Source organism: Lissotriton helveticus, chromosome 3_1 (assembly GCF_964261635.1).
Source record: "Lissotriton helveticus chromosome 3_1, aLisHel1.1, whole genome shotgun sequence".
NCBI classification, from domain to species: domain Eukaryota; kingdom Metazoa; phylum Chordata; class Amphibia; order Caudata; family Salamandridae; genus Lissotriton; species Lissotriton helveticus.
The window spans coordinates 1,917,809,574-1,917,824,618 of NC_136061.1; the positions used below are offsets into that span (position 1 = coordinate 1,917,809,574).

At 41.8% G+C, this 15,045-nt stretch overlaps 1 protein-coding gene across 2 annotated transcripts in view; it reads right to left on the reverse strand.

Annotated features, from left to right (window-relative positions):
- Positions 1-15,045, reverse strand: part of PTPN5 (protein tyrosine phosphatase non-receptor type 5) — a 588,489-nt gene that overhangs the window by 113,173 nt on the left and 460,271 nt on the right. For both annotated transcript variants that reach the window (XM_078684059.1, XM_078684058.1), the window contains exon 7: positions 11,614-11,698. In XM_078684059.1, coding sequence (XP_078540185.1) covers positions 11,614-11,698 — 85 coding nt within the window. The remainder of the gene's footprint in view (positions 1-11,613; positions 11,699-15,045) is intronic.

Genomic DNA, 15,045 nt, shown 5'->3' on the forward strand with positions numbered 1-15,045 from the left:
CACACTCACAAAAGGTTTCACAGTAGGCTTTTGTGCCCTAAGACAAGCTGGGGTCAGGGCAGGGCAGGGAGGAAGGAAAGTTCAAACACATCTTGTGTGCAACCCTCTAGAAACCTCTCCTACTGCAAAGATGGCACCAAAGATAAATAGTGGACCCTCAGACCCAACTCTTCAGTACAGCTCAGAACCTGTGAAGTACTCAGAAGGACTGCTGTGCTGCTCTACTGCAAGAAAAACTGCTACTCTGCTGCCCTGCTTCCTGATGTTAGAAGGACTGGACCTGCATCTTGAACCCAGGACCAGCAGAGTTATTCCAATGACTAGCTGGCTGGCCTCCTGATCAGAGCCTCAGGGAAGGGAAAGGCTTCAATCATTCAATCCGAATTTATATAGCACAGCTAATCACCCAATAGGGTGTGCAGGCGCTTGGAGGTCCCAGAAGCTTCTTCGAACAGGCAGGTCTTGAGGGCCATTCGAAATTCTGGAAGTGAGGTGATGGTCCAGAGGTGCTTGGGGAGGATGTTTTTGGTCTTTGCTGTGACGTGGGAGAAGGAGCGTCCTCCACTTCTGCTTTGGTAAATGTGGGGAGTATCTGCAAGTGAAAGGGGAGGCGGAGCGTAGTCTTCTCGACAGTTGGTGTAAGTTCAGGCAGTGGTTAATGCATGCAGGTCCTTGGTTGTGTAGAGCCTTGTGTGCATAGGTCTGCAGCTTAAATTGGTATCTATTCTGTATGGGAAGCCAGTGGAGTTGCCTGAGGTATGATATGATGTGGGTTCATCAGGGAAGGCCGAGGATGAGTCTGGCTGCAGGGTTCTGTATGGTGTGAAGTCCCTGAAGGAGCTGTGTGGCGATTCCTACCTAGAGGGCGTTGCTATAGTCTAGTCAACTCGTGCTGAGGGCCTGTATCATGGTGCATCTCGTGTGTAGGGGTAGCCACTTGAAGATCTTAAGTAGCATGTGCAGAGTGAGGAAGCAGACAGAAGAGATGGCATGTATCTGTGATTTCATTGTTAGCTTTTTGTCAATGATGATTCTGAGGATTCTGGTGTGGCCGAAGAGAGTGGGTGCAGGTCCTAGGTCTGATGGCCATCAGAAGTCATTCCATGTGTTGCTGCAGTGGCCAAAGATCAGTACTTCCATCTTGTCTGTGTTCATCTACAGGCAGTTGTTCATCCAGTCGGCGACATTTGTCATGCATCTGTGGAAGTTGGTTCTGGTGGTGGTGGGGTCGTTGTTGAGTGAGAGGAAGAGGTGGGTGTCATCTACATTGCAAATTATGTTAAGACCGAGGGATCTAGCGATGTTGGCCACCAGGGTCATACACGCGTTGAAGAGCGTGGGGCAGAGGGATGAGCCCAAAGGGACAGCACAGGTGATCTCCTTGAGTTCGGAGGTGAAAGGTGGGAGGTGGATCCTCTGGAATCGTCCAGGGTGAGTAAGAGGTGATCCATCTGAGCTTTTCCCCTTGGATGCCGATGTGATAGTCTTTCGATCAGCGTGTGGTGGGATATGGTGTTGAAGGATACAGAGAGGTCAAGGAGGATCAAAGCTGCTGTTTTCACTCGGTCAAGGAGGGTTTGGATGTCATTTGTGACTGCGATCAGGGCAGTTTTGGTGTTGTGATTGCTGCTGAAAGTGGATTCGGAAGTGTTGAGTAGCTGGTTCTGCTCCAGGTATGTCATGCATTTATTGATGATCTTTTCTAGGCCTGGGCAGAGTTCACAGAGTTCTGCCATGTGGAAATCCGCAAAGTGACCAAAAAACACAGATGCGCAACCCGGAGTTCCTCAAGCAGTGTAGTGTGCTAGGTCATGCCGTTTACGCTGATTTTTAGCACCAGGTGTTTTTCCCATTCTTGAAAATCAGGGCGAATGGCACCATGTGCAGCGCAAGAGGGCACTACTTATTTCTGCCTCTCGAGTAGATATTCTACTCAAGTGGCAGATTCCTCAACACTAATGGATGGTTTCTCAATGAGAGCAGTTGTGATCATCTGCGATCGCCTGCGTGGGGATCTCGCTGGAAGGTGGTCCTGCAATGGATTTTCTTCACTCACGCTCACCAATATAATGTTGGTGGAAGAGGAAAAAACTATGCTCTGCTTTGTGGAGCTGAGTTTTTCGGAACTACGCATGCTCCGAGGACAGCGAAAAACTCAGCGTACTCCGCGAACACGGCAGAGTTCACCCCCCAGGACTAATCTTTTGAAGTACTTTCACTAGGAATTTGAGCAGGGAGATTCAGCTGGAGTTTATGAGTTTGCTGGGGTTGGCCGAGGGTTTTTTGAGTAGTAGTCTGACTTTGGTGTGTTTCCAGTTGTCAGAACACGTTGCAGTGGTGATAGAGGTGTTGAGTGGGTGGTGAGTTTCTTGCCCATCCTTTGGTTTCCGAGGTTACAGATGTGGTGCGGGCAGGGGTCTGTGGGAGCTCCTGAGTGGATGGATTTTATGGTGGAGGTGGTGTCCTGGTTGAAGAGGATATTCCAATTGGTTAATGTGCGATACGTATCAGTTACGGAGTTGGCATATCTTTTAAGGAAGTCCGTAATTGTGGGTTTGGGATCAAAGTTTCTGTAGATGTCTGCGGTCTTGTTGTGGAACAAGTGGGCAAGGTAGTTGCACAACTCCTGTGAGGGTATGATGTTTTCGCTGGAAGTCTAGTTGGAAAATTCCTTAACAATGTTCAAAAGTTATGTTTCTTGGTGTTGTCATTGCTAGTTTTGATGTGTGAGGCTGTCTTTTTGTTGCCCTCAGCAGGGGGTGGTAGAGGTGAAAGGAGGTCTTGAAGGTTAACCTGTTGTGGTGTCTTTGCTGGTGTGCCATCTCCTCTCCAACTGTATGCTGTCCGGTTTCACTGTTCTGAGTTATTGGGTGTACCAGCTGGCTATTTTGAAGGATTATCTCTGGATGTTGCTCTTGATGAGGGCCAATCTGAGCCTTCCAGTTATGTGTGATTTCTTGGTTTGCAAGAAGGAAAGCTAGGCCTTGAATTCTGCTATTGGCTTTCAATTTAGCAGTGTGTGGAAACCAGCTTCAAAGGCAGTGTTATGGGGTGCATGGGACCTCTCTCAATGCCCTTAGTAAGCAGCACACCAGTAAATTCTTCCCAATAGGTGGTAAGCATCGAGCATGACCAATACATATGTATACATTCTGCTCCTTCCTCTCCACACCTCGTACATTTGGAACTTGATGTATCAAAATATCTGTTAAGCTGTCCAAGAGTGAGATATGCCCTGTGTATTAAGTAAAAATATATGTTTAAAACGGGCAAGCCTCGAAACTTTGGGTACTCTTTCCAATATTGCTTTCCAATTCTTGTCGGGTAAGGGGTTTCTTAGATATTATTCCCAGGTGGTTCGGGGGGCAGTGAGGGGCAGCTGCATATCCCCCTTATTGTTCTAAATAAGCAAGTTACAGCCTTAAATGTCCCAGAGGATATAAAAATGAATTGGCAGGTCTTCTGGTGTGGTAGCACTACCATGCCCGTGCCCCAATGCTTATGTTCCGTGGTCATCACTTCTCCATGCAATAAGTGTCCCCTAGACAGGCCATGTTCCGCCTGGAATTCTGCAAAGGGGATGAATGCCTGAACAAGTCACCCAGCATGGATGTCCCCATGGCTACCCACTTCACCAAGTCTCCCCATTCACCACTGTGTGGTAACACTTCTAGGATTATCATAGGTATAGGAGTACGGGACTCTCAAGCGTTTTTTTGCAGACAAGTACAACAGCAACGCAGCACTCGGAATTCTGCAGTATCCACTGTGGTAGGGCACTTAGGTGTTATAAGCACCTTGATCAGTCTGTGGCTGTCCGGGACATTGGGTCACACAGGTGTCAGTCTGCCCACCACCCACTGTGTTAGCCAATGGAGTTGTGCTGCCAGATAACAGGACTCAAAGTCAGGGACAGCTAGCCCTCTGTCACTCACAGGTCTTTTCAAGATAGTCAAAGTCACCCATCTGCGGCCCGATCCCCAGAGGAAAGCTGTAATAAGTTTATCCAACACTCTAAACCTAGGGACCGATTCACAATGGTAAAATGAAATGAAAAGCTAACTTTACGACTTTCGTTATTCACAAAGGGCATTAACTACTAGTAAATGCCCTTTGTGAATACCAAAAGTTGTAAAGTGGTAAAGTTCAGATTTTGTTATTCACAAAGGGCATTTACGAGTAGTAAATGTCCTTTGTGAATACCAAAAGTTGTAAAGCTAGACTTTTGTCTCAGTTTACCTTTGTGAATCGGGACCATCGTTTGGGGAACCCACACTGGTAGCATCACAAAGTAACAAAGGAGCCTCGGGAGTGGTATCATTTCAGTAGTGCGACCCTGCCTGCTACCGACTGGGGGAGCGTCTCCAAAAGTCCATGCTCTTCTTAAGATCTCAGATTGCCTTCACAACATTCCCCTCCAGTAAATCAGTGGGGTCATGAAAGACTCTAACTCCTAGGTACTGTAAACAGCGGGGTTTCACTGCAGGTCCGCCAGAGTAGGAACGAATTGAAACTTCTGCCTGTTGACTTTCAGCCCAAAAAAAGTAGTCCAAATTGATCCAGCAGCTCTTGAGCGCCAGCAAGTGTTTTGTGAGAAGATCAGGAGGTCATAAGCATAAAGGGTAACATGGTGTACCCGTCCTCTACTATACCCGGGTAAGCATCACCATATCTAGCATAATTAGCCAGGGGCTCCACTGGGAGGTTTAAATAAAAAGGGTGACAGAGGGCACCCGTGGCAGGTCCCTCTGCCTACCTGATAGCACTCTGACACAGATTTTCTTGTCTTGATTCTGGCTGCAGAGTCCATATATAGGAGCCTGTTCCATGCTACACAGTAATCTACCAATTGTAAATTGGTAGATTACTCTATGACGGCATAGAGAAAGGCCCATTCCAGGCTGTCAAAAGCCTTCTCTATGTCTCCCGCAATGATCACTGCCTCCGTATGATTATACATGTCAGCATCCATTAGGGTGAGAAGTCTTGGTATGTTAACTGCTATAGCCGGGAAAGAAGCCCGCCTGGTTGGGATGCATGAGGGTGGGCATATGTGAGAGGAGTCTAGTATCAAGAATCCTACTTAAAACCTTATAATCAATAGTGGCTCTTTTATCATGAGCCGGTTTCTGTGGCTTCAGCAAGGGAACTATAAGGGTCTCGCAGGTGGAATGCAGCAAACACATCTACACCTTATAGAAAGGAAGAGCTACCTCATGAAATAACAAGGACTCATGTCAATTGAAGAATAAGATCCAAACCCATACTTTTGGCACAAGTTCAGCCTCCTTATTAGTTGCCAGTGAAGAAGTCCTCTTCCTCTGTTTAAAAAATAATGTTGGACTGTTTCTCATTAAAAGCAATGGCCTTTTGAATAATGGCTGTTGCACACTGAATTCACATTCCTCTCATGAGCCAAAAGGGAAATGGGCACAAAATGTCTTAATATAGATGAATGGATGGGTGAATGCATGGATGTGTGAGTGATTGCACAGCTGAAAACGTAGGTGAGAATGTGTGAGTGCATAAATAGATGGGTGGGTGTGGATGTGGATGGAACGATCGCTTGGAGAGTGAGGGCACAGATTGATCAATGGATGAGTGAGTGGCTTAATGAATACATTAATGGCTGGAAGAATGGGTATGAGTGAGTGCAAGGATGGATGATTGGGCGAGTGAGTAGAGTAGAGAGTACATGGATGAGTGAATAGGTGAGTAAGTGCATGGATGGCTGGACAAATGGCTTTAAGCGTGAATGGATTAGTGTTGTGTGGGGATGATTATGGAGGTAAATTAAAGGGTGTATGAGAAAGTGCTCTTAAGGTTACCTCCTCTGCTGCAGCGTAGTGTGTGCCTGCCACTGGATATCTTGCATTCACATCCTCCGAGTCCTATCCAATGTGCCTTGCAGAGAATGCCCTGCACTCACAAATCATCTCTCCCTACCAGAAACCACAACCTGCACCAAGATTCCAGTAACATGTACCCCATTGCAACTCAAAGACTTCTGCTGCCATCTTGCTGTGCCACAAATCTTAAACCAGACACCTGCTGCCAGCTCATAGATTGCTGTGGACAGGCCTCACATACTTCCTTGTCACTTTCACTGCCACTTTTAGGCTTCAAGGTTCCAATATATTGACAGAATCTAGAACTCTCCAGTGTCAGGCTGGTTGGTGCATATAAGAGTTCCCTCAGCAGATGTCAAAGCCCAGAACTCAACTTCAAGGGCAGACAGCAATGTGCAAAGCAAAGTGCAGCAGGACACACCATATCCTGCTGCACATGAACAGCAGGATTATCCTTTTCAGGATGGAAGGATGATAACTTTTGTGTAGTCTGCATGGGAAATGTGCTTCTGTGTGGGGCAGCAATAGGACATGAGAGGGTTGCTGTGTATTGTATTTAGGTTCATATTTTGTTCGCCAGCCACTAGAATTATGGGACAGCACAGCCAACAAACACCTTTCTACGAATGGCTCTTGATTTGTCAGTCATTAAACCTGTCTTTCCGATTGCCTATGCCTGCTCTAATATATGCAAACTGGTTAAAGTTGAAAGCACGGAGGAGGCAATCACTGTTTTACAATTTTCAATTTTCTTTTGTGACGGACATAGGTAAGACCCACACTTGAGAACCTATCTCTGCTTTGACAGGGTTAACTTGTCTGGGTTGAGTTAGGGGTGTAGTTGGAGTAAGTGTGATGTTTAACATTTTCAAGTCAAGTCAAGTCAAAAAGCTTTATTTCGATAAAATGTCATTATCATAAAAGCAAGTTAAAAAAAGAATTAGTAGTTAATAATAAAATTAGCAGCACATATCCAGTTAATAACAAAGAGTATAACATTTACTAAAATTAATATTGTTTAAAAAGAAATTAAACAGAGTATTTAAGCTTTCTGGCTCGAATAGCCCAAGCCCAGGATAAAAATTTTGCTAGGGCACAGGCATAGGGTACATAGCTATCCGAAACAAGTATCCTAATTGCCACATCATGGCTCCTAGTTCCCAGTTGCCGGCACAAGTTCTTCAGCCACGCCCTTCGTGGATTGGCATATTCCTTGCAGACAAATAAGAAATGGGCTAATGTCTCTGGGTGGGCTAAACATGATGGACACAAGTCAGTTTTGTCTGTACAGGATTTCCATGTTTTGGTAAAAGTGTTCAATGGCAAAGTACCCGTTCTAAATTTAAAATACAAGGACCGGGCAAACGGTTTCCCGATTATATCTAGGTAGGGTTCTCGCCTGGGACAGTCTTTAAACATCAAAAAGTCCTCTGTAAGCCTGCCAATGGATATGCTAGAATGCCTTTGGGAGCAAATCCAATCCCGATAAAGATTTTTAAGTACTTGTTTTGGAGGAGAGGTTCTGCTTGACCAGGAATCCAATAAGCCCAAATTCAACAATAAGGTTTTCATGTCTGTTAGCCATTTGACTCTGGCCCAGTGTGGTGACGCCATTATTTCTTCCAGACCTCTGGCGTAGGCACTGAGTTCCTCTACCCGCCAAATACGGGCCCATAATAGGAGAGGACGAAATTTCGCAATTTCGCCAATCTGGGTACAGCCAAGGTCCATAAATAAGGGCAAAAGTGGGGTGCTTTGAGGGAGGGACATTATTTGTCTACAGAAATTGTTCTCAGATTTTTGTAAAGCTTGAGAAGATGCAAAGCCCCAAAGTTCAGCTCCATAAAGTGCAGAGCTGACACCCTTGGCAGCGTAGATCTCTAGGACTGTTCCTATTGGTTTGAACGAACTGGAACGTTGCTCCCTTAATAGGGCACCTGTGATCCTTTTATGGTTCAGCAGCATCTTATCTAGATGGGGAGTCCAATCCATTTTGTCTGAAATGCGTATCCCTAAATAATCAAATTCTTTTACCCTTTCCAGGGACTCAGTGTTTAAAATAGGGGGACGCACTTGCTGTTTAGGGGGATTAAGGACGAGGTATTTTGTTTTATTGGTGTTTATAACCAAGCCTCGGTCAGTACAAAAGGATTGGAAATTGTCCAAGAGTTTCTGTAGTCCCATTGCGGTTTTGGAGATTAGGAGCGTGTCGTCCGCGAAGAGGAGGGTCGGTATGCGTACCCCCCCCAGGGATGGTTCGTCGGATGGAGATTTAAGTAAGTGCTCAACCACCCCATTTATGTACAAGGAAAAAAGGGTGGGAGCCAGAACACATCCCTGGCGTGGGAGTTTCAATGCATGCGCTGTCGCACGCATGTGAAATCTTTTGTTTTCTATACGATGTGCTTAAGGCCCCTTTTCCTACCCCAGGTTGGCTGTCTTGTCACCCTCATTTGCTTGCAACTTGTTAGTCAGCTGACATAGTCTTCCTTCCTCTTCGTATGTTTGTCCCTCCCCTGGAGCACAGACACATTGCTGGTGTCCTTCCACTGCTCATTTTGCTAGGCTCCACTTTTTTGTTGACTGTGTTGCTCCCCACCAGCTGTTACTATTCCCACACCAGAAAATACAACAGTAGGGAAAGTGATGGATAGAGGGTTGGTAAAAATTACTATTCCCACTCCAGTGAGTGCAACAGTAGGGAAAGTGTTGGATAGCGGAGAGGTATAAATTAATATTCCCTCTCCAACAGGTGTAACAGAAGAGAAAGTGTTGGATAGTGGAGGGGAATAATTTACTATTCCCGCTCCAGTGAGTGCAACAGTAGGAAAAGTGTTGGATAGCGGGTGGGTTAAAATGACTATTCTCACTCCAGCAAATACAACAGTAGGGAAAGTGTTGGATAGCGGATTGGTAAAAATTGCTATTCCCACTCCGGTGAGTGCAACAGTAGGGAAAAGTGTTGGATAGCGGAGAGGTATACATTAATATTCCCTCTCCAACAGGTGTAACAGTAGGGAAAGTGTTGGATAGTGGAGGGGTAAAATTTACTATTCCTACTCCAGTGAGTGCAAGAGTAGGGAAAGTGTTTGATAGCGGGTGGGTAAAAATAACTATTCCCACTACAGCAAATGCAACAGTAGGGAAAGTGTTGGATAGTGTAGGGGAATAATTTACTATTCCCACACCAGCAAATGCAACAGTTGGGAAAGTGTTGGATAGCGGAGGTGAATAATTTAGTATTCCCACCCCTGCAAAATAATTAACATTAATTAAGAAATAATTAATTATTCAAAAATAATTTATCTCCCACCATATTCCCCTAAAAACAACACCACCAATATTGTAAAATAATACACAATTAACAAAATTAATTAACAATTAATAAATGAACAACATTTAACAAGCAATTTAAAAACCATCAAAAATAAATTATATCACAAAATTAACATTATAAAATAACTTTAAATATTCTATAAAAAAATGAAGAAACATTTTATTAAAATGAAATTACTTCCCAACCTACTCCCCAATCAACCCACAACCCACTCTTAAACAAATCACACAATTAACATATTTAACAATTAATTGTTAATAATTAATATCCAATTAATAACTTATTATTATTTTTGGTTTACACAATGAACAATATAAAATATTAACTACATAAATATAAATTAAGAAAAGTATGAATGAATTAATTATAATTCAATTACTTCCCACCCTACTCCCCTATAAAATCACATCCCGCTCCTAAAACGATTACCCAATTAACATATTTACCAATTAATAATTAATAATCAATTAATAACTAATAATAACAACTTAACTTACTCAATTAACAACATAAATTATTAAATACATAAATAGTAATTAATCAAAGTATTAATTAATTACGTATAATTAAATTACTTCCCACCCTACTTCCCTATAAACCCACAAACCGCTCCCAAAAAATCACACAATTAAAATATTTACCATAAATAATAGCCAATTAATATCTAATTAATAACAAATTAATTAACACCATTAACAATATAAATTAATAAATACACAAATATTAATGAATTATTAATTTATTAGTTATAATTCAATTACTTCCCACCCTATTCCCCTATTAACCCACAACCCACTACGGATCTATAACGCAATATTTAGTTTTTATAAAATTAATAACTTCTAAAAATTATTAATAAATATATTAGAATTAAATTACTTCCCACCCTATTGCCCTATAAACCCACAACCCGCTAAGGAACTAAAATATGCATAAATTACTTAACATAAAATTAATTACTTCTAAAAATGTCAAACATACATTTGAAAAATAAACTATACTTTTAACACATATTCTAAAATACAGAACACTAAAATACATTTCGATATTATTAACAACGATATTTTGACAACAATATTACTAACTTCGATATTAAGAAAACCAATATTTCTTACCTGCATGTCGATATTCTGCTTGACGATATTCTTGCAGGTCGATATTATGTCACATTGATATTTAACCATTGATATTATGGTATATCGATATTTAAACATTGATATTATGACTATATACCGCATTGCAAATGCTTGTTACCCACAGCCTCCGTGTTGCACTCCCACCCTAACTCCTTGATGCCTCCTGCCCTCCTGCCAGCTCTAAATGAAAGTGCTATGATGCAGACAGCATTGGTCGAGACACATTACTCTAACAAAAACTAAAGCTCTCTCTAGCCTTACCTAAAAATGGTGGCTGCATGAAATGAAGAGAGACTACATTGCAACATTGCATCAATTTATTTTACAGATTTGTTTTTTCCAGCACAAAGCTGGGGAGAGCGTGTCACTGCTAATATTTTACCGATGTGCCTCCCTGACATTTATGTGCATAATATTTGCTATGGAATTTATTGAGCCAGTGGATTTGGTTTAAGAACTAGTAGGGCACCATTCCCAGATGCATGCTTAATTACACTGTGATGTGAATGAGTTTGATATGTGCCCAGGGCAGTGGCAACAAGCTACACAAGTCAATCTTCTCACTGGGGATATTTATAAGCCAGGCACACCCTGCTGTGCTGGGTTTTCCACTTAGAAATATTGCAGAAAGCTTCTAGCACACCACAGCATGCCACATGGTGGTAGGCTTTCTAGCTGCTCGCTCGTGATGTCAAAGGAAATATGACACAAATAGGTCTGCAATTCCCTAAGCAGTGCCACGGTTTTGGTTACCCGTAATGTAGAAGTGGTCCTCCAAAACAAACCATATTGCCATTGTTACAGGTAGGCCTGGGCGGTAAATTCCGTTCCATTCACGGAATTTGGGTAATTTGGGTAATTTCGCGTTCCGCGGAGAACGGGAAATTGCCCAAAATTCTGTGTTCCACGACTTCGTGAAATTTTTTGCTTGTTGTTGAACAGGAAAAAAGCATTGCGAACAAGCAATTCCGCGTGTTTGCAGAATTTCTGCGTGTTCGCGGAAATTTTTTACCGTTTCGTGGAGATTTGTGTAACGCGATTACGCAAATTCCGCCCTACCCCTAGTTACAGGTCACTAGCTTCTCCAAGGAAGCGGTGCAGAGGTGATCCTTGTAAAGTTGTTTTACTTGTACACCAAATTGTGGCAATTTACACCGGGCCGTGTCCTTGTTAACCAAGATGAAAGTCATATAACCACTGACCCTCGCTTGCTTCAGTATTAGATACTTTATCAACGGGGAGAAGAAAAGCAGTTCTAACAGTTTTAGTTAATTTACGCATTCACACTTACTTGGGAGAATAGTTTTATATCGATTCTTCCTAACTAATCCTGGAATAGTGTACTCCTTTGGATCCACAAAGTTCATTGGGATTTCCTATAAAAATAGAGAAAGAGCTACATTTGTAAAAGAGAGCACTTAAATTCCAGTCTTTGTATGCATTTGCGAAATTACAGTTTAGTTCTACCTGCTGACAGGTTAGTTATATATAAAACTTTCCATTTTTAATGCACCTTGTAATTAAAAATAGACACAGTATGGATCCAGTACATATAATACATGTTCACAATTAATAATCAGCACTGCTATATGCAAATAGGATTAAAACTAAATATATTTTAAAACAATTTTAGTATTTTAGTCGAGTAGTAGAAACACAACATGTTGCAACTGTCATGAAAATATCAACTACGCTGTTTGATTAAGTGGGTGAATAGCTTCTCATTGGATTTCACTATTATCATAACACATATACCTGAAAATATATTATTTAGAATTAATATGTCCAACTGTATTTTAACACCAAAACAGTACTTTAAAAATAAATATAGTGGCACAGTAAAAAGGCTATAAGAGAAAATACATTCTAAATCCAGTAGAAGCACTCTACTTAACAATAGGTGGTGAAACTATTTTAATTCAACAAACGGGAGGGGTACTTTTGAAGGTAGGACTTTTTCTTGCTTTGCCGTATGATGAGTGATAAAAGTATGAGGGCATCCTAGGTGTGTGGGGTGGAGTGACAGTGTATGTACAAGTCAAAGGAGAATAAAACTGTCTAAGAGATGCCAGGTAGAATGTTTAATATGATGGCTCACTTGGCAGGATAAAAAGACCTATAAAAGGGGCAAGGCTGCTGTGGGGGTGAAATGTACCCCAAGTAGCAGTAAGAAAGTGGATGTGCTCAGGTCAACATGGCTTGTGTCCTCTTGCCCAAAAGAGGATCCACAGCGCTTCTTCAGGACCTAAAGGACCTAAAAGAAGGGATGGTTACTACTCTACCCCACACCTAAATTGAAATGTGCAGTAAAAAAATTCCCTTGAAAAAGGATACCTGGTATCTCAGATAAAAATGACTGTCCAACCCTTAGAACTGATCAAATGTGTGTCTTGATCCAGGTGAGCTGAGAAAGGTAGGTCATTTTGCGCAATCCACGCAGAAGCCATTCAGCTGCTGTGCACTGACCTATGGGGCACATTTGGTCGATCTTAAGGCTTAGACGATCATGTTAAGTTGATATGCCAGGTATCTTTTTTCAGGTGAATACCTATACTGCACATTTAATTTTAGGTGTGAGGTAGTCTAGTAACCTCCCCATTCCTTTAGGTCCCTAAGAAGCACCATGGATCCGCTTTTGGGTCAAAAGGAGCGAAACTCCCCATTTTGCTAAAACACATTTTTTTCTTACAGTTATCTCTCGAAAACTACTAATGAAGAGGAAATATGTTGGTTGTTCTTACTTTCAGACCTGACTTCTTGCGTTTACTACGATTTCGTCACATGTTGGCCTGTAGTCCCAAAGTTCTCATCATCAGCCGTTTTGAGGACAGGCATCTCTGTCCTCATTCAGTTGACATGCATTCCTACCACCATAGGACGATCAAGCATATGGCAGAAGTACTCTCCGTCACATGGTGTACTGTGCATTGTCCCTCCCTGGGCCAGCACTGATGCCCACAACATTTCCTTGCTACGTACATCCACAGACAACCCAGAGCAAGGAGCAACCAAATTCTAGAAGCATCAGCATCAAGGGCCAAGCAGTTCCCCTCTCATGACCTGTACTCCGCAGCTAAAAATTACCATGCTCACATGGTATATACAGTGGACAGGCATTGATGGTATGGTATATACAGTGGATAGGTTATCATCTAGGTAAAGCCCACCCAAACATGGCTATATAAATGTGCACTGAGACATGCACAGACATACAGACACCTATTACGATCAGACACTTTCCTGCCCTGCCACTCAGTACATAGCTTTCAATGTTAACATAGATTCCCTTTTTACTTACATGACTCACTTTAAACAGCAACAATGTGACTGATGAAAGTCAGAAGCAGGCAGTACTGATGGGTTTAAAAAATACTGCTACATCAACTGACGCTGCCAATGGTATTTCCCTCCATATATTAGGAATGTGAGTCACAAACTGGCTTGAATAGTGCACAAAGCAACCAACTCAGAAACTCATTATTTGTCCATTTCAAAAGGGGCCTCAAAATTTGCAGAGCACCAACATTCTTCTCGTGATAGACTTATCTTCAAGAAGAAAAGAACACTATCACAATCCGTCATAGTAGTCAGGGCCGGTGGTAATACCTCCGTAAACAAATTGTTGTCCAGAGAATTTCATTTTTAATTTGTGTTTTTGTATCATTTGAGAAGTTATTTAGCTTGGGTAGACATTGATGAACCAGATCAAATTTTTCTGGATGATATTTTTAAAAATGGCAAACGTGTTGCACTGATGATGTAATATTTCAGGAACCATGAGACCTATATGCTTCATTTTAATGTCAAAACATAGCTTTTGGGGGTCCAGTAGTCTTACAGAGACAGAAAACAACTCATCAGAGCAACCCTTCCACCATTTCCCAAAATGGCGACTATAACAGAGGAAGAAGAGACATATATAGATATGAAACAAATAATAATGGGTTTTAATATTGTTATGTATACACCAAACAATGTTTTTGATCTGAATATGAAAAAAATAATGTTTATCACTCCTGTTTTAGACACATTTTCATAAATTTCTTTATTGATTTGTTTCAACAATTGCTCATGGTACATTTGCAGAATATTGACCATTTGAGAAGAGCATATCAACAGGGACATCTTTTTGTAGCACAGGTTTTGCAAGTAAATTCACATGTAAAATCTATGAGTATAGGCTTTAGAAATTTCATAGGTTTTAGCACCCCATCAATATCTTCCCAATCCAATTCACATGGATCTTTCTCTACAAATGCATGATCCAAAACATTTACACATCTTCTGATCAAGAAAGCCCCTCTTTTAATGTGTCCATGCACAGAAAATGACATCGGTGGAAGGTAACTTATCAGGACTAGTCTCTTGAACTTACTGCACCGAAGATCGTCAAATGTGTGACAGTGAGAACTCATTTTCCACACACAAACACAGTATTTTTTTATGTCTCTGAAGTCACATTCTTCTTCTTTCTCAGCAAATCCTCTTACAAACTTCCCAGTTTCAGCAGTGAAAGCTTCAATCTTCGTTCCAAATTTGCTCATAGTGTCATCACCCATAAGAGTGTGTGCCTTGATATGAACACTGGGCATCTCTGAATTGTGTTTCATGTACAGAATATGAAGCAGGATTAAAGGGTCTTTTCTCGCCTGTTCCATAACATATCCATAACTCTGACAATCCTTGACTTATAAACATTGCAACAAATCTAAGCAGCACAATA